The 27,130-nt window shown below is 55.6% G+C and overlaps 3 protein-coding genes across 3 annotated transcripts; all 3 read right to left on the minus strand.

Annotated features, from left to right (window-relative positions):
- On the minus strand, nt 1-5,861 carry FAM50A (family with sequence similarity 50 member A). Its single transcript, XM_070290428.1, has 13 exons — nt 5,599-5,861; nt 4,466-4,550; nt 4,268-4,367; nt 3,883-4,031; nt 2,179-2,255; nt 2,007-2,073; nt 1,805-1,866; nt 1,497-1,573; nt 1,165-1,219; nt 912-960; nt 749-819; nt 550-660; nt 1-438 (listed from the first exon to the last, which is right to left on the minus strand). The coding sequence occupies exons 1-13, from the start codon at nt 5,707-5,709 to the stop codon at nt 430-432; spliced, it is 1,023 nt and encodes a 340-aa protein (XP_070146529.1). The 5' UTR covers nt 5,710-5,861; the 3' UTR covers nt 1-429.
- A 711-nt stretch (nt 5,862-6,572) lies between these two features.
- Nucleotides 6,573-12,778, minus strand: GDI1 (GDP dissociation inhibitor 1). The gene is made up of 11 exons (XM_070290430.1): nt 12,276-12,778; nt 11,097-11,204; nt 10,829-10,928; nt 10,546-10,680; nt 9,900-10,098; nt 9,502-9,633; nt 8,856-8,955; nt 8,364-8,535; nt 7,908-8,052; nt 7,696-7,750; nt 6,573-7,605 (listed from the first exon to the last, which is right to left on the minus strand). The coding sequence occupies exons 1-11, from the start codon at nt 12,318-12,320 to the stop codon at nt 7,453-7,455; spliced, it is 1,344 nt and encodes a 447-aa protein (XP_070146531.1). The 5' UTR covers nt 12,321-12,778; the 3' UTR covers nt 6,573-7,452.
- A 265-nt stretch (nt 12,779-13,043) lies between these two features.
- On the minus strand, nt 13,044-22,015 carry ATP6AP1 (ATPase H+ transporting accessory protein 1). Its single transcript, XM_070290429.1, has 10 exons — nt 20,949-22,015; nt 20,603-20,729; nt 17,467-17,541; nt 17,011-17,204; nt 16,450-16,490; nt 15,623-15,708; nt 15,014-15,252; nt 14,484-14,531; nt 14,166-14,397; nt 13,044-13,941 (listed from the first exon to the last, which is right to left on the minus strand). Exons 1-10 carry the CDS (start codon nt 21,101-21,103, stop codon nt 13,732-13,734), a joined length of 1,407 nt encoding a protein of 468 aa, XP_070146530.1. The 5' UTR covers nt 21,104-22,015; the 3' UTR covers nt 13,044-13,731.
- Nucleotides 22,016-27,130: the final 5,115 nt, after the last annotated feature.

The raw sequence follows: 27,130 nt of genomic DNA on the forward strand, positions 1-27,130 counted from the left end.
TTTCTTGCAAGACACAGAAAGCAGAGATACTGTATAATTCTGTTAATCGAAACTTCCAGAATAAGCAAATCCAAACAGACAGGAAATAGACTTAGGGATATGAGGGGCTGGCTGCTAATGGACATGGGGTCTCCTTCAGGGATGATTCACAATACTGTGAATGTACACAATATCCCTGTGTGGTGTACTTTCACACGGTCACAATGGTGAATTTCATTGTATGTGAATTTTAGCTTGATCAAAAAAAGTTTTTAGACAAAACACACATCGGGTGATCCAAGTGTCATGAAAGAAACAGGCAGGAACCAACAGCGCCAGGGCAGGGGCTGAGCAGGTCCGATCCTATCTCAGGAGCAGGGAGCCAGGCGCCCAGAGTCCTAGGGACCAGAGGAGGGGACCGCAGGGAGCCGGGGCCACACTGCCACTACGTCATCGGATCTGGTGCGGAACGAGAGGACAGAGAAGGAGAGGTGAGCGGAGTGGGGTTGGGTGGGCCTCCAGCCTGCCAGCCCAGCTGGGCTTCCACCCTGCGCTGGAGGGCTTCCATACCGTGTACTTGTCCCACTTCTTCTCGGGGTCGTAGGGCTCCCAGCGGCTGGCGGGGAAGATGTGCTTGTTTTTCTCATACCAGCTCCGCAGCACCACCTTGCCTGCATGCGACTGAGGACGGGAAGAGGTCCAGATGCTGCGGCTCAGGGCTGCTGGATGCCCGCCCCCTCCTCCCTGCCCTGGTAGGCTCCGAGCATACCTCATCCTTCTCCACGGTGGCATCACTGAGCAGCCTCACATCATCGTGAACATCAAAATTGAAGAGGGGCCCTGCAGGGACAAGGGTCCAGAAGCCCCCCTCTCAGCTGCCACCCTACAACAGGGGCAAGCTCGGGGAGGAGGGCGCAGCCGGGCGCACTCACCACTTTTCCCTCTAGCCTTGGTGACGATGAAGTCGTAGAAGCTGTGGTGCTACAAGCCGAGCACAGGAAAGTGACAGTGGATGACTCATTTTGGTGTCTCACAGCTAGCTGCCTGCAAGCCCGGCTCTGACCCTGCCCACCCGAGCCAAACACCTAGAGTAGGAGGGGCCCCCTCGAATTCCCTGGGTGCACCAAAGCCTGAGACCCTCCCTACCACCCCGCCTGGGGCTGCAAGGACACAGAAGGGACTAACATGGGGTATGATTAAGTCCTCCTTGATGTACATGAGCTGCTCCACCCCTGCCGATCTGAGGAAGAAAAGATGAGGAAGCTGCTGGCCAAGGATACCAGGCACCAGTGCCAGAGGCCTGCGAGGCTAGTAGGCAGCCCAGTCCGGAAGGCACTTCCTACCCCAGCTCCCCATGGGGAGAGGGATGGAAAAAGGGGCCTGAACTCCTTTCTCAGGAGCGCAGTGCCCAGCATGCCGCAAGCAGGAGCTGCCACTTGGGGGTCCCTGGTGCCAGGCTGAGGCTGCAAAATCTGGTGCACATGCTCACATGTACTCACACCCCCACACAGCCCCACCTGAGTTCGCTGAAATCTTTGCGCAGGATCTCGAGTGCCTTCTGCAGGAATTGCTGCATCGTGTTGCCCTTCTTCATCTGTATGAACAGGCATGCAAGACACCAAGGGGTTAGGAAAGGAGGATGGAAGCCCAGAAGGGGGCCCGCGAGAAGGCGGGCACCCCGGAACACTCACCGCCCCCTTCCCTGCTCCCCCCAGGCCACTCATGCCAAAGGGTCTGTGGGCTTTGTCAGGACTGACATTTCCTTCCCACTGGAAGGCTGGGCCCAAGAGCAAGGGAAATGGGGCCCAGGCTTCACATTGCCTACCTTGACTGTGCGCCGGTGCCCAGAGCCATCCCAGTAACTGAAGGTGATCTCAATCTCCTCACCTACAAGACAGACCTGCTGCTTGGCCTCCAGACCCCTGCCAGCTCCCTGGGGCTTAGGGCACTGCCCAGAGTAGTGTTCACAGGAAAGCAGGCATGGCCCCTGCCCCGGGCTGCACGCCTCCCACTCCAGGAGCTCTCACTCTTAATCTTCTCCTGCTTGGCTTCCCACTCTTGCCGTAGCTCCTCCCGGAGCCGATTCTCCTCCTCCTGGAAGAAAAATGAGCAATGCGGGGAGGCCCAGGGCTGCTCAGGGGGCACGCGTGGCCCCCACTTCCTGACTGAAAGCCTCTGCCAGGGTCACCCTGCCTTTACCTCCCGGTCTCGGTCAGGCAAGAAGCTTGTGTCCACATCTGGGTTCTTCCCCATTTTCCTCTTCTTTGTGGTGATCTCTGGAGCAAAAGAAAACACAAGAAGTCAACAGTATGATGGCCCTTGCCTCAAGGGGGCAACTGTATCAACTCTATCAACTGTCAGAGGAAGGATGTCATGCCACGTCACATGATCTCTGGAAAAATCCACAGCACAGTCGTGAAAGAACAAGAGTACAGAAGGATAAGAATGTCTTCACAGGATTATGAAGATGGTTTTGACTTCGCGGACCTCTCCAAAGGGTCTCAGAGACCCTAGGGTCACTGGATCACTCTTTGAGAACCGCCAACCTAGATGAGCCCACACTCCAGGGCAAGGGTTCCAGAGCCTGGACAACTTACAAAAATTCCACACCGGGGACTTCCCTGGTGGTCCAGTGGCTATGACTCCGTGCTCCCAATGCAAAGGGCCTAGGTTCGATCTTTGGTCAAGGAACTAAGGATTCCACATGCCACAACTAAGAGTTTGCATGGCACAGCTAAGCGTTCACATGCTGCAACTACAGATCCCATAAGAAAGACCCAACACAGCCAAATAAATAAAAATAATTCAAAAAATTCTACACTGGGTACCAATGGCCAGGCCCCCAAAACAAAATCTCCAGGGGGAGGGGAAGCACCCACAAAGCCCCAATGACACACAGTGAGGTTGAAAGCCTGCCTCTAGACCTGTGGTGTCCCAAAGGTAGCCTCTGCTACACAGATGCAGCTAACACCCAATGCAACTGACCTGCCAATGGGAATGTTTTAGATACCAAATACTTAATGTTACTAAATAGTACAAAGACTATCCCAGGGTTTCCCCCAAGAGGCTGTCAGGCTCTTTGCTCTTTCTCCTGACACCACTGGCTGCTCCCCTCAAAGCTGTCCCTGTGCCAACCCCTGCCTCAGCTCTACCATACGGATCCCAGACCATTAGGCTTTCTAACCATCCACCCCCTCCAGGCCTGCAGCTGCACCCTCCCTAGTCCTAAAATGTGTGCACTCCCGCTGGCTCCATTTTTGGACACACTCATCTCTCAACTCTACACACCTTCCGACCCCCCACATCTCTGGGTGCTAATGAAATTCCCCTCACCCTGAAGGCCCAACTCAAATCATCCCCTCTCTCCTGGCCCCAGTGGGGTGCATGGTGTCCTGTGTGATTCCCACCAGGACAGAGACGGTGCCCAGTGCAGTGTCTGTCTGTCTGTCTGCCTTAGTCCTAGCCCATCTGCAAGTGGGTGCTCGGCACACAGGAGCCCCATGGTGTCTTAGTTCTTGCTCACCAGCCTTCCCAAGTCTTCCCTGTTACCCCCTGTTCCCTTGGGCAAGAGCTGCTCTGTCCAATTAGCAGCCACTTAATGTCTGTGGTCGTGTCAATTTACACTGAAATTATTAACAGTTTCGTGCCCCAGTCACATGAGCCCCACACCTCCGCCAAGGGACTGCATACCCGGTTCCCACTCAGTCTGCCACCAGAAAGCAAGCCCTCCACTCAGCTTTGCCACAGTGAAGACCTGACTCTCTCTCTCTCCTGCCCCAACTTCTGAGGTTCAAGGCCTCAAATGTGGTTAGCAGTCAAGTTTGTTGGATGTGCTTCTTCACTCGAGACCCAGAAGCCAGGACAGAGCTCTGCCCGCTGAACCCATCCCCAGCCTGCCCTCACCTTCCCTTTCCAGCTCCTCCTCGTCCACGGCCAGCACCTCCTCCTCCTCCTCGCCTGCCTCCTCTTCTTCCTCCAGGGTGAAGGACAAGCTGGAGATCTTCCGCTTGGCCTCCTTCTTGCGCTCCTTTTCTCGCAGCTTCTCCAGCTTCCTGCCAAGGCACGGGTGGCTACCATGCACGTCCCCACCCTCAAGACCCATTTCCCGACCCAGAGCCACCTGTGTGCTCAGTGCAGGGCAGGTCCCAGAGTCCTACCACCCTGGGTCCCTTCAAGTTCACCAGCAGGGCTCTGATGATCAAAAGGCACCCCCACCTCCCGGCTTCCACAAGCAGGAACGGCCTCACCCGCCCCCAAACACAAGCTCCATCTGGAGGGGAGGACCCACAGCTGCAGCTCCTTCGACTGCTCCTTCTTGGCAAGTTGCTTCTCCCGCTCCTTCACCAGCGCCTCCTGCTTGGCCTTCATGTCGTTAAGGGTCACAAGACCTGCGAATTAAGGAGACAGGGGGGTGAAAGGCGGTCACCCAGAGTGAACCATGCAGTGGGCCTTGGGCCGGGAGTGGGGGCACGAATGCTTTGCGTACCCACAGTGCTGGACTTGAGCTCAGCCTCCACGGCGTCGTAGTGTGCAGAGAACTTCTTGTCAATGTTGGACTTCATTATGTTCTCCTGCCCAGGAGGCAGAGCAGTGATGATGGCCACCTGCCACCTCACAATGGAAGTGGGGACCTGGGTTCTCATCCCAAATGAGTCCCTAGACTATGATGTGCCCTTGGGAAAGACATGGCCCCTTTGCCTGATGGAGGGTCCCATGGGGCTGTAAGAGGCTCTTTCAAGTGCCCAGGCAGCCAAGTGGGGTGGTTTCCCTGCACTGTTCTGGTCCGTCCACATGTCCTGCTCACTCAGTAGTCTGGAGCCGTGGGTCCTACCTGCCTTTGGTGTTTTTCACACCCAGCTCTTGAGCTGAAGCTCTGGAGACCCAAGGCAAGGAGTGACAAGAGGAAGCGGAGAGCAGCTGGGGGCCTAGACCCTCACTGAGCAGTGTGGCTCCCTCATGAGGCCCCCTCGCTCCAGGCCTGCCTCATCCCACTGCATACCACTGTATGGACCTCCGCCTGGCCACACAGCAACAGCTGGGTTGGGGCTTGAGTGTAAACTGAGACAGCAGTTGGGCCTCAGCATGCAGCCACTTCCCACCTGTCGCAGGACCCAAGGCCCCCAAAGACCTAAGTAGGGTGGCCCACCACCAGCAGCCACTCACAGAAGCCCTTAGTGAACCGCTAGCACCTAGGACCCTCCTGCCTGCCTGTGTTAGTTGAAACGGGTTCAGTGGCCAGCAGAGTGGTTGGGGCCCGCCCTTCCGGAGAGCCACTGAACCTGGGCAGAGGCCTGACTCTTGGGGCTGAGGAGCCAGAGAAACAGGATGCTCTGTACCCTCGAGGGTCGCCCCAATTGCCAGACATGGAACCAGTGAATATGGCTCCTTCCTGTTGCAGGCTTGTCACAATCTAGCTCGCCCCAGCCTTCTGGGCCCATTTTACAGAGGAGCAGACTGTCCCCGGCCCGCTTCCGCCCCTTGTGGGAGATTGGCGAGCAACCTTCCCACCCCAACCCGCCGCCCGCACTCCAGTCCTGCCACCCAGGGTCACGCGGGGTCCCGTGGAGTCGGGGCGGCTGTTCGAGCGCCTGCTTTGAGGGGCCCCGGCCCGGCCCGCACCTCAGCAATCCTCTGCTTCATCTGCTCCATCTGCTCGCGCTGCTTCTCCCGCTTCTTCATGAGGTGCATGGCGCGGCCCGCCTCGCTGGCGGCACCCTTGTACTGAGCCATGGCGGCGGCGACGGCGACGGCGACGACGGACTGGCTGGGGCTCCGGAGCTAAATCGGCTCTGGCGACGGCGGCTCGGTCAGCTGACGCCCGCGCCTTGACGTCAGCCACCAAGGCTCGCGCAGCCGCCTCGCCCCGTCCCGCCCCGACACGTGACCACCGGTAACCCCCCCCCCGCCGCCGCCCCCTAGTGGCCCCGCCCCGCCCCGCCGGCCCTCGGAGACTGGACGATCCCGCTCTTCCTAGCTTCCCCATCAGTTTCACAATAAGCCCTGGCCTGAGGCTGGGTCCCCAGTCTTACTTCCTTCTGTTGACCCCAAGGCTGCCCCCACCCCAGACCCTTCACTTCTTCAGTGTTGATCTCAGTCTAAGGGTAGATCCCCTCAGTCCCGTTGCTGCCTCCCTGCCTAAAGCCCCTCTGGTTACTTCTGCATCCTTGATTTTGACTCCCCTCCCAGGACTGGCCCCAGTCCTGTTTCCCCAGGCCACAAGACTGGGCCTGAGTCCCCTCTGCCTCCTCCTCCTCCTTCTTGGCCTGAAGGCAGGGGCCCTGTGCCTCTGCTTCCACCACCTCAACCCCCACCCCAGGCCGGACCCCTGTCTCCCATTTCCCTCACGTTGACCCCCAAGGGTTGGAGTCCTGATGTCAGTACTAGCTCAATGTGTGGCCTTGGGCAGGGTGATGTGACCTGCTCCCTTCAGTTCAGGAGCTCTGCAGTTCCCTGATGAAGTCACCTTTTATAGCCATCGGGAACAAAACTAAACGACATGCAGTCCCAAGCCTGTGTAAGAGAGCAGGGCAGCCCAGGGAGCCAAGGCCCTGGCCTGAAAACAGCTTTGAGAAGAAAAAACTTAAGATCTAGGCTCAGATTTCAACACAGTTTTATTGGGAGAGTTTGTTTTCTGTGAAATACACTAGAGGATGGGGAAAGGGACACATTCACTTTGCAAGATAAGGATTTCCCACCACTAATGGGAAGGAATAGGGCGGGCAGGGCACAGGGGATTTGGATCCATTTTCCCACCTCCTTCTGCTTTGTTCACACATCATTTCTCTCTCAGCCAGTACCAGCGGACACAAAGACAAGAAACAAAAACAAGATCAACCTCCAACAGGGCCACACCCAAGCCCTCTCCCTTCCCAAGCTGCACCAGGGTTGCCAGGGTCAGGCGGGCCGGCCAGGGTAGCTGTTCCACAGCCCCAGGGCACACTGCAAGGCTGCGGACATGGGTCCTTTCTCACACAAGGTGGGCCAAAGTTAATAAATTAGAATAAATTATGGGGGTGGACTAGGGAAAGGAATGTGACTTTGTGCTGGGAGGGCCCCTTCTTTCCAACACACTAGAGTGGGTGGGGGGAGGCAGGGGGCATCTCCAAAGGCCACTACAGTAGGAGTAAGAGTAACAGGGGCAGAAGTCAGCTTTCCTCCACGTTCTTCCCAAACAGAGCAGAAGAATTAGGGGTGGGGGGAAGATACACACACAAGGAGAGGAACCCCCTTTTCCCAGGATAAGGAAGGGCCAAGAAGGAGGATACTAACCAACCCCCTCCCCCCGTCTCCCAAACCATCACTAAGGTTAAGGATTTGGTCAGTGAATCAATGATGTGGGTGACAGGAATGCGGTAGGGGAAGCAGAAGATGTTGGAAACAGGGACGCCCAGCCACACCCGTCTCCCCAGCCTTTAGGGAGAACAGACTCAGGTTGGGGGAGAGGGCACCAGGGGCTGGGCTAGGGGTCAGCCATCACTGGTCAGCTTCCCCAAAGACATCATTCTGTTTGCGCTTCATGTTCTCAAAGTCAAAGGCGGAGCCTGCCATGCGCTTGTAGATGTCTTTGATGTCGTTGCAGGTTGTCTCAAAGTGTGTGGTGGCATCGTAGGAGCAGGAACAGAACACCTGGAAACAGCCAGCGCCCAGGGCCTGAGGTGAGCATGGCAGGGGCCCTGGGCCGGCAGCCAGGAGCCGGGGCCGGGACAGGCTGCTTACCTGGCTCTCGGAACCATCATCGATGGGCTCGTACAAGTCACTGATGGCCACAAACCTGAGGGAGAGAGGGAGGGACTGAAACAGGTCTCAGGATCAGCCTTGCCCTCCCTGATGTCTGCCCTCCCTGATGTCTGCCCTCCCTGATGTCCGCCCTTTGGCTCCCTGGCTCCCTTCCTCCCCCCAGCTCCAGCCCCAGCCCCCCAGCCCCTCACTTCTGGTCAATGGGCTCCAGCAGCTCCAGGGCCGGCTCAACCTCCTTTTCGGGATCTGTGGTCTCCACTGTGGTGCTGGCGATGGCAATGTACTTGCCCTGCGCGGCCACGTTGTGTGCATAGGAGATCATGCACACGTAGATGTCTGCCCACAAGAAAAGCTCCATTAGCAGGGGCACGTGGGGGGCTTCTGGGGGCCAAGCTCAACACAGGCCCTCCTGCCCCTCCCCAGCCCTGCAGAGCTGGCCACATTCCAGAAGCCGCCCTCGTGGAAAGGAAGCATCCCTCCCTAGGGCCTCAAGGCATGGGGACCGTGATGTGGATCCCTGCTCTTCCATGGAGGGATCGAGCAGAGAGCCAGCCCCCGCGCTGGGCAGGGGGCAGGGAGGGGCAGCGAGACAGGGCTACCCCAAAGAAGAGAACACACTGGAGGAACTTGTGTGGGGCTTGGCCTACCTGACTTCCTGTTGACCTGGTTCTGGGGGATGATGATTTGGCAGGAGTTGGCATCGTTGGTGTTCTTGATTGGATGGCTGAGGATGCAGATGATACGGATAACCTGGCCGGCCTTCCGCACACGGTCAGGAACATAGCTGGGGTCACAGATCAGCTGCTTGCAGCGGGCCACCTGTGAAAGCACCAGAAGGCGTTGGCCCTATCCGACCCCCCCTCGATGTCTGAAGGCCAGGACGCCCAAGGAGGGCTGGCAGCTCTGGTAGACGGGCCACTCCCCAGAGCTGTCACCATCACCCCTCCCACAGCGTACATTCTCCTCCCGCACCTCGGGAAGGTGGGCCCTCATCCACAGCTGTCTGCTGACAGCAGTGACTACCGTCTTCCTCTGGAGCCCCGGTCCCCGGGCTGAGGCACCCGGCCAAGCTGTAGGAGCCCCAGCAGAGCTAGGGTGACCAGGAAGAGTGTCTCAAAGGATGCAGCAGGAAGGCTCACCTCGCCCTCGGACTTCACGCCCACCACCTTGCCATTCTCCATGATGATGTCGTCCACTGGTTTGTTCAGCATGTACGTCCCCCCATAGATGGCACTCAATCTACAGTGGGGAGAGGAACCATGAGAGTGCCTCCTGGGAGACATGGGGACCAGCACTACTACACGCCCTGCCCCCAGCAGTGCAGGGCATGGAGAAGGTGGCCTCAGGCAGGCAGAGCTCAGGAGACCTGGGGGCTCTTCCAAGCTTTGTTGCTGCCAGGACCTCAAGACTGAACCTGGAGGGGTCCCTCCTCTCTAGACTTACTGCCAGAAATTTCCAGCTAAGGGCTAGTATGAGGGCAGCTCCTCAGGGAAACATCCCAGGGAACAGAATGAATGGCTCTGATGAATCTGACCGGAGGTTTCAAGGCCATAGGCCCAGTCCTCGTGCCATCTGACTCCAGCCAGGAGCCAAGCGAGCCCTATCTGTGATCCTTCATCTCCGCACTTCAATGCCCCACTAGGCTGCTATCACCCGAGGATGGTGGGAAGTAAACTAAGCCCACAGTGAGAAAGTAACAAAACACAGTGGAGATGCCCAAGGGGGCCCTTTCCATTGTGGGCCTCAGCCTTCTCCACTGCCAATCGACAGAAGCCACGCCCTCACCTTGCAAAGCCTTGGGGCAGCTCGCCAAGGCCATAGAGTGGGTACAGATACGGGCTCTTTCCATACCGAGCCAGGGATTCGCTGTACAACTTGATGCGGTTGATAGTCTCGAGACATGGCTGGTCCAGGTAGCTGGGAGAAATAGGGTCAGAAGAGGCTCCAAGAGCAGAAGGCCCAGTGCACCCCCACCCTGGCATCAGGCCAGCCTTCCCACCCTTGCAGGCCTGGGAAAGACCATTGGTCAAACACAAGGAAGGGACAGAAAAGGCGACAGGTGAGTGAGCCCGGAGCTGAGTATGGGAGGTAGGCAGGGTGAGCCAAGGGAGCAGCAGGCAGGAGTGGGGAGGGCAGGGTGTGGGCCGGCTGAAGGGTCATCTGCCATGCCAGTTTCCCCTCACTCATCAGTGCGGTAGAGCGCTAGGGCATGGCCAGTGAAGTCAATGACATCCTGCCCCAAGTCGAACTTCCGGTAGACGTCACGCATGCTGGTGTTCTGGGGGTCGACACCCTCAAAGGTCTTGGGGTCGTTCTCATCAAAGTTTGCCACGAACACCAGGAACTTGCGGAAGCGCCGTTTCTCAAACATGCCCATCAGGTCTGTGAGGGCCACATGCAAAGCACCACTGAGGTACGAGCCGTGACCCTCTCCACCTGCCAGGCAGGCAGAGCAAGCCGGTGCCCTAACTCCCAGCAGAGTTCTCTTGCTGACCACTGTGTGATTTTCAATTAACCCCTCTGTGCTCATTGGCCTGTTTTCTCAACTGTACCAAGAGTGAGTCTGGCTGGACAGCCTCTGAGGGCATTCCCAGCTCTGACACTTGGGGATGTTTCACTGATCAGGTGAAGCCTCTGTCCAGGACACCGTATTCCCTTCGCACTTGGACACCTCTCCTGGCAACCAGTGGGTGCACACAGGGGGATGATAGAGCAAGGGGCTTTTGGTACTGCACAAGAAACATGGCCTGCAGCAAGGGCCACCCTGCTCTTGACAGCTATCCCCCCTTCCCCCACCCCGATTCCCTGGCTCATGGGACCCACACTCACTGGAAGCCAAGGCTTCAGTCTCGGTAGATGGTACTTTGTAGATCTTGCCCCCCTTGTAGACAAAGCTGCCCTCCACCACCTTGAAGTCCAGGTAGCGTGTCACCTCTGTATACAGTAGCATCTTCACAAGCTGCCCTGCAGGGCGGTGTGGGAAAGGCAACACAGTCAGCATGGCTCCCTTCACAAGCTCAAGCTGGTCTGTCTGTCCCTGGTCTGCAGTCTGACCCTTCTCTGCTCGTCCCAATCACCCCGCCTCCCACAATACCTCCTCCGTTTCCCTCACCATTGGCCATGAGGAATTTGGGGATCAAGTCAACGTTCCAGTCTCGGCCCCGGCCCATTGTCTCAGGGGGCCCCTCCAGCAACTGAAAACGCTTATACAGCTGCAGGCAGCAGAAGGGAAAAGAGAGACAGAAAGATGCATCTCAAGGAACCCCCTCCCACTCCCGCCCCTGCCCCCGCCCCCCACCCAGAAAACCTGGGGAGCTGCTTCATTCAGCACCCCATGCAAGAGGTTAACGAGGGACAGGCCTGGGCCCAGAGCAGCCTACCTCCTCCAGGGGGGTGATGGAGGAGCTCTCACCCCCATAGTAGGGGTTCCGGTCCATGTGCAGCACCTTCTTCCCGTTCACAGACATGATACCCGACAGGATACATTCCTGAGTGAGGGGCAATGTTCACTGCACTCCCATCTGCCCACATTCCCACCAGCAGCCCTGACCATGTTCCCCACTCCAACCCTGAGGGGAGAGTCAACCTGAAGGGCCTCTGCCTCAACACACAGCTCCTTGCACCTGTGGCTGGTCGCTCTGCCTGAAATTGGGGGGGGGGGGGACACCTTCATTTGACCATGGTTTCCTTTTAAAACCTTGCTGGGCAAAAAGGTGAACAAGGAAGAGGGTATCCAGCAGACACATGGATGGTCTTCAAGCAACCAAGATGCCAAGAAAATCATCTATCGACGTAGAAGCCCACAAAAAGGCAAATAAAACACAGGGATCACCTAGCTGGACAAGCAAAGGACCCGAAAAGGAAGTAAACGCTTAGCATGGTGCCGAAATCCCAGGCCCCACCCTGGGCCACTTTCCTCAAAGAGGAACCCCTGACCCTGAGCTTTCCCCGTCACAGTAGGGGCTTCCACACCCGACTGTTGGGGAGGCATCTCTCAGGGCAGCAGTCCAACAGGGTTCGGGGGAGGGCAAACAACCTCACCAGTCACTGTCACCAGCCCAAGGACAAAGGCTGCAAATGCGCCTCAGCCCCGAGGTCTCCATGGGAAACCGGGGTGGGGTAGTGGGAATGTGGTCACGGTCCCCACCACGGCTCCTTCTGGAACATTCCCTGGGTCCTCGGGCCCCCTAAGAACCTGGGAAGGCAGGATGAAAGCCCACCCTGGGAAGTCCCCCCGCCCCGATCTGACTGGAGGTCCCTGTACCACGACATCCCCGTCAGAATGAGCGCAAAATGAGAAGGGATGTTAAGTTGGTCCTGGGTAGGGGCTGGGGGTCGGGCCCGGGGAATCGGTCAAGAGAGACAGCCAGAAAAGGGGCCGCTTCTTGGCAGACCGGCCATGACAGGGATGGAGGCCGCATCACGGTGGTTGGGGACGGGGCTATCTTTTCGGGGACCGAACAGCGCCGCGCAGGCACTGATGGGAGGATGGGGCCGGGGGCTGCAGCATCCCAGGGAGGAGGACAGGCGGCGCCCTGGACACCGGCGGCCGCACTTACGGTGAGTCCGGTTCCCAGCACGATCACGTCGTATTCCTCGTCCATGGTCAGGCCTCGGTGTCAGCGCCCGTCGGCTCCTCCTCCTCCGCCACAGCCGCCGCCGCCGCCGCCGCCGCCGCAGTGGACCAAAGATGGCGGCTCAACCGTGCCGCTCAACCCCTCCGCCACGTCAAAGAGTCCCGGCCCCTCCCCTCCGCCGCCGCGCCGACCGGGGGCCCCTGCTGTCCCCGCTTGCCTCCCGGGGAGGGTTGCTGGGGCCCGGGCTCTAGCACTCGCGCCACTCGGCGGGCCGCGCCGCTTTGCCGAGGGCCTAGAAAAGAGGGCGGTGAGGCGGGGCGGGGCGGGGCGGGGCGGGGCGGGGCGGGGCGGCGCGGCGCGGCGCGGCCTGGCAGACGGTGCTGAGGTCCGCCAGGGATCCGTGCGCAGGAGCCGCGCGCGCCCCGCCCCGGGAAGCTCGGCGCGGCCCCGCCGGCTGGGCGCGCGCTGCTGCAGCAGCCCGAGGCGGGCCCCTAGGGACGTGGGGGCGACTATTGTCGTGGCGGTCTCCCCCGCCTCCCTCTCCCGGGCGCTGACGGCCCCCGCCCTCCCCTAGTCGCTGAGGCGGGGGCCGGGGGAAACCCAGCTAGCAAACAACCCTCTCGGCCTCCGCTTGGTCCCTGGAAAAGCAGCCTCCATCCCTCCATCCTCGGGCCTCCTCTCTCGGCCGTCAGCCAAGTGCATCCTCCCTTCCTTGTGCCCAGCGCAGAAATGAGTGACAAGAAGCCCAAGCATGGCGACCCGTCTTTATTTTATTCGGAAGGAAACCACGAGCACCCCAGGGCTCCTGCCAGGTACTCCCGACAGGAACAGGTCCCAAACCCCGTGATCACACCCATCCCACCTGCCATGTAGATCCCTTCCTTCTTAGGCCAAAGGAATAAACCCCAGTGTACGTCTTATTGTTAGCACATCACCAAAAAATAAAATAATAACGCCAGCTAAGCGGGACAGACAAATAGTACTTCCACACTCCCCCCCAAACTCAGGGAATGGAACAGCTCCTGGCTGCTACAAGGAACCCCATAGAGCCTGGGAAGAGAGGACTGGCTACACAAAAGCACTATCAACAGCAAGCAGCGAAGGTGGAGAAATCAGAATAAATAAGGAGAAGGGGGGTGGATTTTGTAGAACTGATGGCCCCTACCTTTATAATGATCAAGCCTGGGAGATCTGTCTACTGTCTATGCAGAAATATATACACCTTGTGGAGAGAGATGTGGTGGGGAGTGGGCAGCCTAGGGAAGACCCTCAGCAGGCTGAACAGGTAGCCTGACAAGCTAGGGGGAGCCAGGGAGTCGTGCAATGGCGGAAGAGGGAGAAGCCTTCCTGCCCAGTGGGCCTCTGATGGGAAGGTGACAACCTGGACCTCAGGCACGCCCTCAATCCCCCCCCATCCCCCGCCCCTACAGGTGTGGAATCACACGATCTGGGTCAAAGTGATGGTGGGGCCCTTGTGGTCGTCGAAGCGGTCCATTGTCTTGAGGCTGAGGATCATGTGCAGACCATAGGTGAAGATGAACAGCATGAACAAGGAGGTGAGCAACCCCATCCAGATACCCGGGGAGAAGAAGCCTGCACAGTCGCTAGCATAGGAGAACTGCTCGCCTGTCACATTGAAGGCCTGGATCTGAGGGACAGAAAGCACTGAGTGGCCCCACCCAGAGAAGCCCAGTAAGGGCTGGGGGTTCCCCAGCTGGTGGGAAGAGAGCAGCAAGGGTACGGGACTCCCCTACACTCCCAGGCCCAAACCTGAAAGGACCCAGAGACCCTTCGCAGGCCTCTGCTCCCCTCGAACCCCTCCTCCAGCCACGGCTTCCCCACTATCAGGCACAGTCCCTCCTCCCTTCCTACCTGGAAGTCCCGAAAAGTCATCTGCCAAAGAGAGGGCTGTGTGTCAGGCACAAGGAGGTTGCCATCCTCATTTTCACTGCTGACATGCTCGCAGTGGAAGGAATAAATGCTGGGCCCCGTGACCTGGGAGGCATTGAAGTAGGCGACGGAACCGTTGCTATGGATTTCCAGGTTCTCCAAGGTAAACCAGTACCGGGCAGATACCCGGTAGAAGCGGTTAGCCAGAGTGAACCTGGGGGGGAGCATCGCAGAGGGAGGTCAGGCAGCTGGAAAGGCTGGAGCCACAGCAGCCCACCCGCCCCTGCCTCTCAGACTCACTTGAACGTCACCATGGTCCCAAAGAGTGAGTCATAGGTCAGCACCAGCCTGCGGAGGAAGAGGGGTTTTCAGACTCTGGAATGGCCTTGAAAACATTTCCGAGCAAGGCCCTTAGGTCTCCTTCTACCTGAGCTGTACCAGATCCTCCTGCAGAGCCACCTAAAGAACCAGCACCCTAGCTTGACAGATAGAGGAGACCTGAGGCCCCATCCCTTTCCAAATCAGGAACCAGGTAGCACACAGGTACCCCACCTCCAGCAAAGGGCTCCTTCCTCTGGGTTCCCTGAACCCCCAGACTCCCTCTTGGAGTTGCTTAAAGTGCTCAGGCTGGGCCATGAGGCTGCCCAAGAGGGTGGCACCAGGATCCAGGGTGATTAGGAACTGTTAACAACCAAGGCCCCAGCTAAGGGATGAGAAGGCGTGAACAGGCAGAGCTCTGAGCAGCGGCCCCACCCTACACCACCACCTGCGTCCTCACGCTGAACGCCCCTAAACAAAGACCCAGTCAGGGGCATGCACTTTGCCCTCACCTGGCAATGGACTCATTCCAGGAGGAGCCAGTCAGGTTGAGGTCCTGGACCCCAAAGGTGCGGGAGGTCAGGTCCTCCCAGTGCTCCCTGTATGCCACCGAGAAGTTTTGGGCCCAGAAGAGGATCCGCGGGGCAGTGTCATTGTAACTCACGGGGGCATTGATTGCAGGTGGCACCACCGTTCTCTGCAACAGCTGGCGACCCAGCCCCCCAGTCACCATGGCTACATCACGGGCCACCTGCAGACAAGAGCCCACAAAACCTTCTCTCAACAGCCCTGGGGGCGAGCCCTGAACCAGATAGCCTGCCCTTCCTCTCCCCACTAGGCACCATCTCTGGTCCCACCAGTGATGCTCATATGCAAAAGCTTCCTCTGAGCAGCTTTCCCCTAAGCTTCTGACATTGCTAATCTTTGCAACTTCGGAACACTTGGACTTCATGTCCGAAGACGCCAGCCCATAAGGCTGATGGGACGAGACGAGATGGACAGTGGTCGCTTGACTTCATGGCTCATCCATGCCCCCCACCCCTACACCTGCCCAGAGGAGGAACCAGCCCCCCTCCAGGCTCCCCGACCACACTCCTGGAGCCCTGGGCATGGGCACGTACCCTAGAAGGGCGGACCGCCGTGAGGGCCGCTGTGTAGGGGATGTCTTCTGACTTGAGTGTGCTCAGCACCTGCCCAATGACCTCATCTGAGGGGCCAGGGGGAGAACAGAGATGCAGGTCAGAGGCAGCCCCTTGCAGCCACTGTACCCAGCAGAAGCCAGGAGAGGCAGGCTGTGCCCTTCTATGCCCTCCCTGGGCGCCTTCTCTGGATGGCGCTCTGTAAGATCACCTTGTGGAGGCGGGCACCCCTAGACTTCTCCACTGTGAAGCCCTTCCCACCCTAGCAACCGGCATGTCCCCAGGTGGGACACCGAGCCCCTCCAAGAGCCAGCTCCCATCAACCCCCAGTAGCGTGTTCCGTTTCAGTAGCCACTTCTCATCATCCCACCCACTTCCGGCCTCCCCTGGGATACCATGGCCCCAGTCACCGCCTCCCCCATGTGGACAGAGAAAAGACAGACAGCTACTGAAAACGCCAAATCCACCGTGGCAAGTTTCTGGTGACCTTTCTGGGAGGAAGAACTGTCCTCTCTAGCGCAAGGGAGACAAGTTCTCAGAACAGGTGTTTGAAACAGTGCTGGCATGTTAAACCCCCAGACCCTAGGGTGCAGGCTGCCTGGGTGGAAGCTGGCTCCAGGCTGTGCGGAGGAGGCCCCTGGGCATCCAACGCTTAGGCCAAGGCCTAGGGACCTTGCCCAGTTGCCAGGGGCTCGGAGAAGCAGCCAGGCCCCCTGGGAACGCCGAGCGGCTGAGGAACCCGGGCCAGCTCCACATGGCCAAGGGCTGGATAAAGATGGAAACCATGCACCTTCCCCGACCGCACTCACCATTGCCCATGAGGACTTCCTTCGGTGCCATCAGACCCGAGCTAGGAAAGAGACAGGAAGTTCGAGCTGCCCAAATCCTGACGGCTCTCTGCCACCCATTGGGCTGCCTCCTGAAGCCCCTCCAGGCCCTGTCATTCCCTGGTATAGCCCCGCCACCTAGCACACTCGAGCTGGGCCTCCAAGAGCCGTACTCACCACCATCAGTCCCCCCTCCCGGGACCTCTGCTCACCTCGTGGCCCTGCCTGGAATCCCCTGCTCCTTCTCCCCCAGCTCCGGAGTCCCGGTCACATCCCTGCCACCTCTCCATGAACAGTCCCCGCTAGGCAGGCTGGTTCCCCGCTAGCGAGGCCCACTCCTGGCTCATCTCAGGAGGCCCGAGAGGCCTAGCTCGATGCAGGGCACTGACTCCTGAGTCCCAACCCGGCTGGAGGGCCTTCCTCCCTCTTCTGGCCAGACAGACGCCTTCTGGGAGGGCCTCAGGGTGCTAAATGGAGGACGGCGCGGCTGGATGGAGCTGTGACCCCAGAGCTTGGGCCCTGAGGCTAGAGGCCCAGCCGTACCTGGCTGTGTAGGGCAGGTGGATGAGCAGCAAGGCTGGGATGCTGGCGTTGAGCTTCAGTTCCTGGAGAGTGGCCAAGTCCACGTGCAGGGGGCTGGCCCTGAGCTTCTCCTGCAGGTAAGTGGTCAGAGTGCTGATCGCGTACCAGTCAACGGCAGGAAGCACCAGAGAGGAGGGGGCCAAGTCCAGGGCATTCTGGGAACAGGGGGAAGACAGGCAGATGAGTAAGCAAGGGGCCACGGGACCAGGGCCAGCCACCCAGACCTCGGTGGCAAGCCATACCTACACTGGGTCTCACTCCAGGTAAGAAACAAAACACACCACACCCCTGGCCCTGACACTCGGCCTTTCCCCGTCGAGCCAACGTTTCTGGTTCCTGAGGGGACAGTTCCTATTATGCTGATGGAGAGGGGCATGGGGTGGCCTCCAGGGTCACTGGCTGGGTGTGGACTCTTACCTCCAGGTTAGAAAAGGCACTGTCTTGCTTGTTTCCAAACACGCCACCATAGGCTGTGAAGTCCTCAATGCTCAGCTAGTAGAAAGGAGGGAAACAGCCTCAGAAGGTTGGACAGACACAGGGCCAGGGCAGGGGGCAGACACTGGCCCTGGGTATTTTTGCAGGGCCAGCAACATCTCATTTAGAAGCAGGTTTGATCTGGAGCATGAGGATGCATTTTAGGGGTGGGGGTGTGGAAGGTTCTCTTTCTTTCTGCCAGCAACCCTCTCAGCAGGGCGAGAAGACAAGGAAGGTTGTCACAGGGTTGGGAGAAGATGTGTGGGCAGCTGACTCGTGATAACCTCAGGAGTAAGAGTCAGCGGCCTGCCTGGAGATAAGAGGAACTATGGACAGAAGAGGGAAGCTGCGGGGAGGGGGCTGGGAGCAGCCAAGAACACTGATTGCGTGCCCCCGGGGTGGAAGTCCCAGAAAAAGAGAACCTATATGCCAGCTGCACCAGCTGGAGCCACCTTTGTCCAGTCTGCACAGGACCCTTTGCAAAGGAGGGTGAGAAATCCCCCCTCCCTACCCCGGTTTTGGTGGAAGGGGAAAGAGGTGAAGATCTCAGAACACACTGGACTGACCACAGAAGGCTTCTGAGCGCTCTGGACCACAATCACCCTGAACCCCATCCTTCTAATCTCCACAACCTAGGGATGTCCTTCCACTTCCGCCCTCCGCTCCAACTCCCAGCTTCCTCTGGCTTTTCCCAGGGAGGCCCAGAAGTGATCTTAATCAGCTTCCCTGATGTCGTGTTTAGTATACACACCTGCCCAGCCTCCTTGCCCTTCTGGGCAGGAATCCTGAGCCTCTCTGGTGCCGAGACTATTATTCTGAAAGCCTGTGTGCACTCCCTGTTCAAAATCTCCCAAGGTTTCCTGCCACATTTTAGAATTGCGACCAACCACTTTCCCCCTCATCTCCGGGCTCCTCAACTGACCATTTCCTACGCCTTTCTCTCACTCACTGTACTCCAGCCACACCAGCTCTTCCACAAGCTCACCAGGAATACTCCTCGTCCAGGCCCTTTGAACCTGCTGTTACCTCTGCTAGGAATGCATACCTTCCTCCCCCAGCCACATGGCTCCATCTCTTCCTCCGCTTAGATCTCTGCTTCAATACCACCTCCTCAGCGAGCACTTGCCTGCTCTCTCTTTATCTTACCCAGCATTGCCAGTCACTCTGTCCCCGAGTCTGCTTCCTTCTTATCTAAGGACTACAGTGCTTACATTATGTCATACCAACTTAGCATTTAAGTAAACCTCTCACCCTCGCAAGAGTGTTAACTTTTTTGGAATAGGGGCTTGAGTGATTCTGCTCATTGCTATGTCCCCAGCACTTAATCAATATCTGGCACAGAGTAGGTAGTCTATATTTGACAAAAGAATGAATGAATGAATGAATGCCATCAGATGGGGGTTGGGGGGGCGCCAGCCAGATTTTTTACATGGACTATCAGAATTGCTCCTCACCGCCCTCTGATGTCAGTGGTGTCTTTTTACAGATGTGGAAACTGGTATTTGCAGAGTATTTCACATGTCCAAAGGCCAGTAAGCAGTAGAACTAGAACTGAGTTCCAGTCTGACTACATTATTCACCACCTCCTGGAAGGACTACAGGCCAGCACAGCTACCAACCCCTGCCCACAGAGCAAGACCACAAAGGGAATGAGCCAAACAGGCCACCAATGAGGAATAGACAAGCAGAAGCTCAATAATCTCGCAAACATTAATCCTAGAATTAGGATTAATTAATTAATTAAACTGCCCTAGAATCTCCTTGTGGTCTGCATACCTGCTTTAGGGGCAGAAATGCCCAGATGGGAGGGTAAACAGTGTGTTGTATGAGCACAAAATCACAGTGGGGGAAGGGTGTCCAACAGACTCAGGCTGGAATAATCTGGGGCTTGCACAAGCCATGGAACTTCAGCTGATCCTACAACCCTCAGCTCCTTAGGCAGTAAAACCAAGATAATGACATCACCTCAGCTAGTATAAATGAAGCATTCAGTAAGCGATCGATCATTCTTCCATTCTCTGTCTTACAACCATTACAGTCAGAATCACAACTCTGCCACCCATTAGCTATGTGACCTTGGGCAAGTTACTTGCCATCCTTGGACTTCTCATCTGTAAACAGGGTTCATCATCCCTGCCATGTAGTGAGTCAGGTAAGGGTTTGGCACTCAATCAGCATCTGGCCTCTGACTCCTTATTTCCCCCAATCAAGTGGGTGCCATTTCTGGGCCCTCACCATTCCCGTGCTCAGCAGAATGGCTCAGTGGAAGCGTGTTGTGCCAATAACCCAAAGGTAAAGTGAAGTGAAGTGGCTTCCCAGGTGGCTCAGTCGTGTCTGATTCTTTGTGACCCCGTGGACTGTAGCCCAACAGACTCCTCCATCCATGGGATTCTCCAGGCAAGAATACTGGAGTGGGTTGCCATTTCCTTCTCCAGGGGATCCTCCTGACCCAGGGATCGAACCCAGGTCCCCTGCATTGCAGGCAGATGCTTTAACCTCTGAGCCACCAGGGAAGCCCAAACCCAGAGGTAGACGGATCCTCTGCTAGCTGTTTGGCTTCCCAGGTGGCGCTAGTGTTTAAAAAAAAAACCCACCTGCCAATCCAGGAGACATAAAGAGATGTGGGTTCAATCCCTGAGTGGGGAAGATCCTTGGAGGAAGGCATGGCAACCCACTCCACTGTTCTTGACTAGGGGCATCCCTGGTGGTTCAGACTGTAAAGAATTTGCCTGCCGATGCAGGAGACCCAGGTTTGATCCCCGGGTTTGGAAGATCCCCTGGAGGAGGGCATGGCAACCCACTCCAGTATTCTCACCTAGAGAATCCCATGGACAAAGGAGCCTGGCGGGCTATTAGCCCATAGAGTCGCAAAGAGTCAGACACAACTGAAGCGACTTAGCAGGCACGCACCATTCCCACTGAACATTCTCCCACAGGCCTTCCCAAGGAAGGAACCACACCTCCCTGCAGTTTGGACAAGGTCACTGCAGCTTCCCTCGGGGAATGGGCCTCAGTGTCCTGGGGGAGAGGGGAGCTGTCTCCTGAATGACGAAGGGAGAGAGGGTTGGGGGAGGCGCACCTTGTCCTGCAGGAACAGCAGCACATTTCGGGGGCCCAGCTCCAGGGCGGGGTCTAAGTAGGTGGAGAGCTGCATGTCGCTGGTGATATGGCCCTCGTGGGTGTCGGCCGCAGGAGCCCACAGGCCTCTGGCAGGGGATAGAGAGGTGCTGTCAAGCGGGGGCTTGAGATCCGAAGCCCGTGGGCTCCCAGCTTGATGCCTGGGGCCCAGAGCCAGCGCCCTTGCTATAGGCGGCCGAACAAGGGGCAGCCCCCCTGGGCCTCGCCGCCCCCCGCCAAGGACAGCTCCGGAGTCGAGCGAGGGCCCCTCAACCGCCGCGGCGCGCAACGCAGCCCACCCCGCTCACCGGTCACTCGACCACAGCACCAGCGGCACCTGCTGCTCCGACGTCGCCGCTGCCGCCGCCATCACCAGCATCAGCGGCAGCCATGGCATCCGGCAGAGCGCTGGAGCCCGCCGCGTCCCCGGCCGCAACCGAGCCGCCGCGGTCGCCGCCATCATAACCTCTCGGCCTCCACTGCCCGGACCCACCGCGGCCGCCGCGGATCAGGTGACTGTCGCCCCCGCCCGAAGTCCGCCTTGAGCTGCCATTGGTCCGGGCGCAAGACGGCTCTCCAGACTCTCAGGTGATTGAACGATGTGGCTGTCACTCATAGCCGCTCCTTTTCGCTGGTTGGCTGTACGTGTCTCCGGGCGCGCATGCTCCAAATAGCTAAGGGGGCGGGGGCAGCGCTCCTCTGGTTCCCACAGCCCGCCTGCCAATCTGCGGATGCTGGCGGCTGGGACCCAGCAGAAGGTACTGGGCCGGGTGGGCTCCGCTAGTCCCCGCACTCACGGCTTACCGTCTCCCTGTTTTAAAACTTCAGCATCAGGGTCTTTTCCAATGAGTCAGTTATTTGGCCACCTGATGCGAATAACTGAGTCCTTTGGAAAATACCCTGATGCTGGGAAAGACTGAAGGCGGGAGGAGAAGGGGACGACAGAGGATGAGATGGTTGGATGGCATCACCGACTCGATGGACATGAGTCCGGGAGTTGGTGATGGACAGGAAGGCCTGGCGTGCTGCAGTCCATGGGGTCGCAAAGAATCGGACCCGACTGAGCGACTGAACTGAATGCTCAGAATAGCAAGGGGGCTTTCTTTTTCCCGCAGTTGGACCCTCCCTTATACAGGTAAGGAAAGAAGAGGACGCCCAGGAGAGCGTCCAGAGAAACACCAGCACTTACTAGGGGCAGGGAGGAGGATCAGAAGAGAGATCAGAGAGGAGCATCAAGGAGGAGGGGGAAAACCCTGGGAAGTTTCAAGGACGCCCTGATTAACAACGTCAGTCTCGACTGCTGCCAGGAAGCATGTAAGATGAGGACAGAAAATTTTCTTGTACTTCGCAACACCAGTTTGGTAAGAGCGATGTCATTGTGAGGAAGTGGAGACACAGTGTTGATTGTTCCTTTCCGGAAGTTTGCCTTCAGGAGAGGAAAGAGACAACTAGAGCCAGAAGGTGTGAGACACCGCCTCAAATGAACTGGGAGACTTTCATCTTTCTCTGTGCCTCTTTTTCTTAATAAGTATTTTTTGTGTGTGCTTACAAAAGCATATACAAAACACTTACAATGTTTCAGGTGCACAGCTACATGGTTATTATACACATATGTTATTTTTATAATAGACACATCTATTATTGTTAGGTTATTTTCCATTATAGATATTTCAGATAATTTTCCATTATAGGTGTTCCATTAGCGATATTGACAAAATATTGACTATAGTTACCTATGTGTACAGTAAACCTTTGTTGCTTGTTGCACACCTATTTTTTTTAATTAGAATCTAGAAATCAAAAAAAGAAGAAATCTAGCAATCTATTAATACTAAGTCAAAAAAGTGGAATCAAAATGTCATGTTTGGGAGGTGGGAGGGGGGTTCATGTTTGGGAATGCATGTAAGAATTAAAGATTTTAAAATTTAAAAAATAAAAAACTAAAATTAAAAAAAAAATGTCATGTTTTTTAGCTATATGCCTCTTTATTTTTCCATACCACGCAGCAGGTGGCGTATTAGTTCCCCAACCAGGGATCAAACCCAAATCCCCTGCATTGGAAGCACAGTCTTAACCGCTGGACCACTGAGGAAGTCCCTGTCTGTGCCATTTTTGATTTCTCATATTGGCGACCATTGGAATCTAGTGGGTAAGTAAATGGGTGCTGTTTTTTTTTTTGTTTGTGTTTTTTTTTTTTTTAACACTGATACATGTACTGGGTTGAAGAGTATCCCCCTAAAATTCATGTCTATCCAGAACTTGTAAATGTCACTTCATTTGGAAATTAGATGTGATCCAAATAAGGTCATGCTAGAGTAGGGTGGGCCCTAAATCCAATGACTAGTATCCTCCTAAGTAGAGAGAAGTTTAGACACAGACACACAGGGAAGGCCAATTGATGGTAGAGGCAGAGTTTTGCAGCCACAAACTGAGGAGCTCCTGGAACCACCAGAAACTGAAAGAGACAAGGAAAAATTCTCCCCTAGAGCTTTCAGAGGGAACACAGCCCTGTTTACACCTTGACTTTGGACTTCTAGCCTCCAGAACTGGGAGAGAATAAATTTCTGTTGGTTGAAGCCTGCCCGTTTGTGGTAATCTCTTATAGCAGCCCTGGGAGACTAAAACACTATATGTTTGCAATTTTTCATAATAAAAAATATGGGGAGATGAAAGTTTGATCATGCCTGTTGCCAGTAAGGATGTTGGGGAATAGTCTCGCCTACACGGTGGTGAAAATATCAACTGGTTGAACTGTTTTTAGAGGATAATTTGGCAGCATCTAACAAACTGAAACCTGTATGACCTTTAACTAAGAGGTTTCCCTCTTAGGGATCCATTCAATAGAAATGGGCTTCCCTGGTGGCTCAGATGGTGAAGAGTCAGCCTGCAGTGCGGGCGACCTGGGTTCAATACCTGGGTCAGGAAGATCCCCTGGAGAAGGAAATGGCAACCCACTCCAGTGTTCTTGCCTGGAAAATCCCATGGACAGAGGAGCCTTGCAGGCTACAGTCCATGGGATCACAAAGAGTCAGACACGACTGAGTGATTTCACTTTCACTTTCAATAGAAATACTCAGCCAAGCACACACAAAGAAAGCTTTTGCAGCGCTGTTTGTGGTTACAAAGATGTGGGTACTTGGGACTGGACATTGGGACAGTGTCCAGCCTCTGCTGCTGCCATCCCTGCCCCTCAAATACCATCTCCTTGGCAGAATTCAATCTATGTGACTCCCCCCCCAGCCCCACAGAGCTGACAGACCACTGATCACCTCTACTCATCAACTGCTTAGGAGATTGTAATCATGGTTGTCACAAATGTGGCTTCAACTATGACAGTGGCAGTTGAGCTGAAGAAAGGAGGTGGGCTTGCCATCGTTGAAGAAGACAGAGACTGGAGGTGGCTCTTGGATCTGTCTGAGTTGGGGACTAGGAGACGAGGTAAGTTGGGGACTGGGAGATGAGGTAAGTTGGGGACAGTTAAGTTTGGGTTGTTTGTGGGGCCCCTCAGTGGCAACGTCTGAGTCAGCTGCAGGGAGAGCTTTGTGCTGGAGCTCACTGTGTCCCCAGAAGACCAGGAGAGGTTGGAAGGCTTAGGGCCATGATCTAAGTTGTGTTTAAAAGGGCTGATTTGGCTGTGGGAGCAGAATGGATGAAGTGGGGAGAGTGGCAAAAGAGACCAGCAAGAGGCTACTGCCCTTGTCTAGGAGGAAGGTGATGGGGCTGGACCAGGTGATGGAGAGGCAGAGGAAGAAGCCAGAGAGACTGCAGAGGTCGCTGCCTCAGCATTGATGTGGGGCTGATGTTCGAGCAGGTGGCGTGGTGGCAGGGACCCTGGGAGCATCTGAAGTGAGAGATCAGAGCCAGGGTAGCCAGCGGATGGGGAAGGGAGAGACCAGAGTCCGCATGCTCGAGTCCTTCCCCGTCCTTGCTCTCACTCTCTGCCCAGTGGCTCTGTTGCATCCCCCTGGTCTGTCAATCCTGCTTAGCCTGGTGCCCCAAGGGAAAAAAAAACAGGGACCCCCCCCCCAACCCAAACAGAGCATCACTGAAGTCCAAGTTTCAAGGGAAAGATTTTCTCAAAGGTGTGACCTTGCTGGCCAGCAGTCTCCTGCTGCCCGTCATTACAGAGGCCCACAGATGCTTTTCTTCTTTGCTCAGTTCCCACATGTCCCTGGAGTGGTAATCCTCCGGAAGCAGGAGACGAGACATCAGGGGTCCCAGCCCAGGGTGATGGATATTCAAAAGGGAGACACACAGGGCCAGGAAGGAGGCACACAGAGGGGCGCCCACCTGAGTCTGCTTCGACCACAAGGTGACATCTAAGCTGAGTCCTTCAGTAAATATTGACAGCATCCATGAGTACCTTCTGTCTGTGGCTTTGTTTTGGGGGTGAAAGCCTGGGCCCTCACCATCTCTGTGTCTTCTTTTACTACAATATTGGACACATCCCCAAATCAGTGTAATATCTGTGTGCTGCGTGGATTACCTATGTTGCATAGACACATATCACCTTTACGTTACACATATCACATTATTGCATGTGAAATAGACAATAAAAGGAGCCCCCATCACCCGCCCCAGACTTCACAGAGTGCTGCCAGGTCCTGGGCAAAAATCATTCTCCCCGAATCCCTTTCTCCTGCCCCTCCCCGCCCCCCAGAAGTAATTGCTAGCCTAAATTTGCTGTTTATCATTCTTTTTTCTCTTAGAGGTTGACCACTTCAGGATGCCCCCCTAAACAGTCTTGTGCTCAGTCTGCTGATACTTGAGCTTGACAAAATGGCATCATCCTGCTCGTAGACCCACACAGGGGACATGGGGAGCATCGGAGCATCCTCATGGAGTAAAACCAATGCCTGGTTTTCCTCTTCCCTTGGCAGATGCTGGTGCTTCTTACTGTCCCTTGGTTTGCCAGGAGGCTCTTAATGACCTACAGATGGAAGATGTCTCCGGGGCCACGGTCAACGGCCCTCTCGTTCACAATGATTCCATCTCCTTCCGTTTAGGAGCACCCCTCCTTGCCCATTGCCGGCCAGGAGACACACTGCAAGTGGCAGGGTCCAGGTATCAGGAGACCCACAGGCCCCCTGTGGGAGTCTTTTAGCACCCTCACCACAAGTGACTCTGCCGGGGGCCAGCTTGAGGAACTCCGCCCATGGCAAAGGTCATGAGGAACGAGGCTTGGCATACGCAAAGGCGTGATCAAGCCTCAGGAAACCCCCTGTTCCCGAGCATCTAACCCCAAAACCAGAGTCTGTTTTATGCTCTCACCTACACCTCTGACTTTACGGGGGGCTCTCCCCCATAACCATTTCTCTCGGAGAAGGAGTAAACGTGCAGCTCCAAGGCAATAAAAATTCTTGGGCGTGACAAGAGTGTTTCAGCTTACGGACTCCTCTGAAGGTTATCTAGCCCACCTGTATAGGTTCATCCGGCCACATGTGACTGTTTACAGCCTCCCAACCTGAGAGGCATGAGATGTTTTAGACTTACTAAAGGCAAATTCTTTGGGGGAGTTGGAAATTATTAGTATGATGGGTTGGTTAGGAATTATATTGGTGAAGGGTTTTTCATTTGTTGTGTCAATAATTGCTGCTAATTCCCTGCTCTGGGTGGGACAAGGATGTCTCAGGTCAAACCTCTCTGCTGACAGACTAGCTTGTGTGACAGGATTATCCATACTGCTGCCACTAGGCACATGATTGTTTACTACCTCTCAACAGCACAGAGAGTTTTGGAGTATTTTGAGTCTTAATTAGCATAGGACTTTTTCTTCTTGTTGAGTCAATGATTGCCACCAGGCCTCTATATCCTTAGGAACCTGGGAATATATTAATCAATGTATTTGGAATATAGCAAAGGAAATATGGTAGTTTTTGATGTTAGCAATACTAGACTTTTTGAGTTAATGGATTTTCTCTTTTGTAATAGATCACTGTACTTTGTTATAAATCACTGTGTCCTTGCTATGTAAGAATGTAACTTTATCATATCTTAAGACTAAATAGATCTTAAGGGGAGCATTGGTGAAAGGATTTTCATTTGTTGGGCTGATGTTTTCTGCTAAATCTCCATGTTCCCTACCCTTATAATGAATATAACTAGCATATAGGAAGAAATAAGTATTAACTTTTAAGCATATAGGAGAAATAAATATTAACCTTTAAGACTAATCATGTTAACCTTGGGTTAAATAAATTCCTTTCTTGATTGTAACTCACTACACCCTCACCCTATAGGAATGTAACTTTATTTGGAGGGTGGTGCCTGGTTTAAGAAAAAACACCCTTGGAAGAAATAAGTTTTTTGGTTATCAGAAAGAAAGGATCATAAAATGTCAGCAGGTCTCACTCATGGCCAGAAGATGATGTAATATTCCTAAGACCTTTTTTTTGTACATTTATGTGAAGCACCTGATTTTGATAAAGGTCAGGACTGCTGACCCCCGCGTGACTCTGTATTCATCCCTATGTGTAACAAAAGGTATATA

The sequence above is a fragment of the Ovis canadensis genome, chromosome X, assembly GCF_042477335.2.
Source record: "Ovis canadensis isolate MfBH-ARS-UI-01 breed Bighorn chromosome X, ARS-UI_OviCan_v2, whole genome shotgun sequence".
NCBI lineage: Eukaryota > Metazoa > Chordata > Mammalia > Artiodactyla > Bovidae > Ovis > Ovis canadensis.

Coding starts and splice junctions, on each gene's coding strand:
- FAM50A (XM_070290428.1), bottom strand. CDS start 5,709: ATGGCTCAGTACAAGGGTGCCGCCAGCGAGGCGGGCCGCGCCATGCAC. Junction 1,574..1,804: donor GGCACCGGCGCACAGTCAAG/GTAGGCAATGTG, acceptor CTGTTCATACAG/ATGAAGAAGGGCAACACGAT. Junction 961..1,164: donor AGGACTTAATCATACCCCAT/GTTAGTCCCTTC, acceptor CTCGGCTTGTAG/CACCACAGCTTCTACGACTT.
- GDI1 (XM_070290430.1), bottom strand. CDS start 12,320: ATGGACGAGGAATACGACGTGATCGTGCTGGGAACCGGACTCACC. Junction 11,205..12,275: donor TGCTGGGAACCGGACTCACC/GTAAGTGCGGCC, acceptor CCCCTCACTCAG/GAATGTATCCTGTCGGGTAT. Junction 8,536..8,855: donor GCGTGAAGTCCGAGGGCGAG/GTGAGCCTTCCT, acceptor GTGCTTTCACAG/GTGGCCCGCTGCAAGCAGCT.
- ATP6AP1 (XM_070290429.1), bottom strand. CDS start 21,103: ATGATGGCGGCGACCGCGGCGGCTCGGTTGCGGCCGGGGACGCGGCGG. Junction 20,730..20,948: donor GTGCTGTGGTCGAGTGACCG/GTGAGCGGGGTG, acceptor ATCCCCTGCCAG/AGGCCTGTGGGCTCCTGCGG. Junction 15,253..15,622: donor CGGCGGTCCGCCCTTCTAGG/GTACGTGCCCAT, acceptor TCTTGTCTGCAG/GTGGCCCGTGATGTAGCCAT.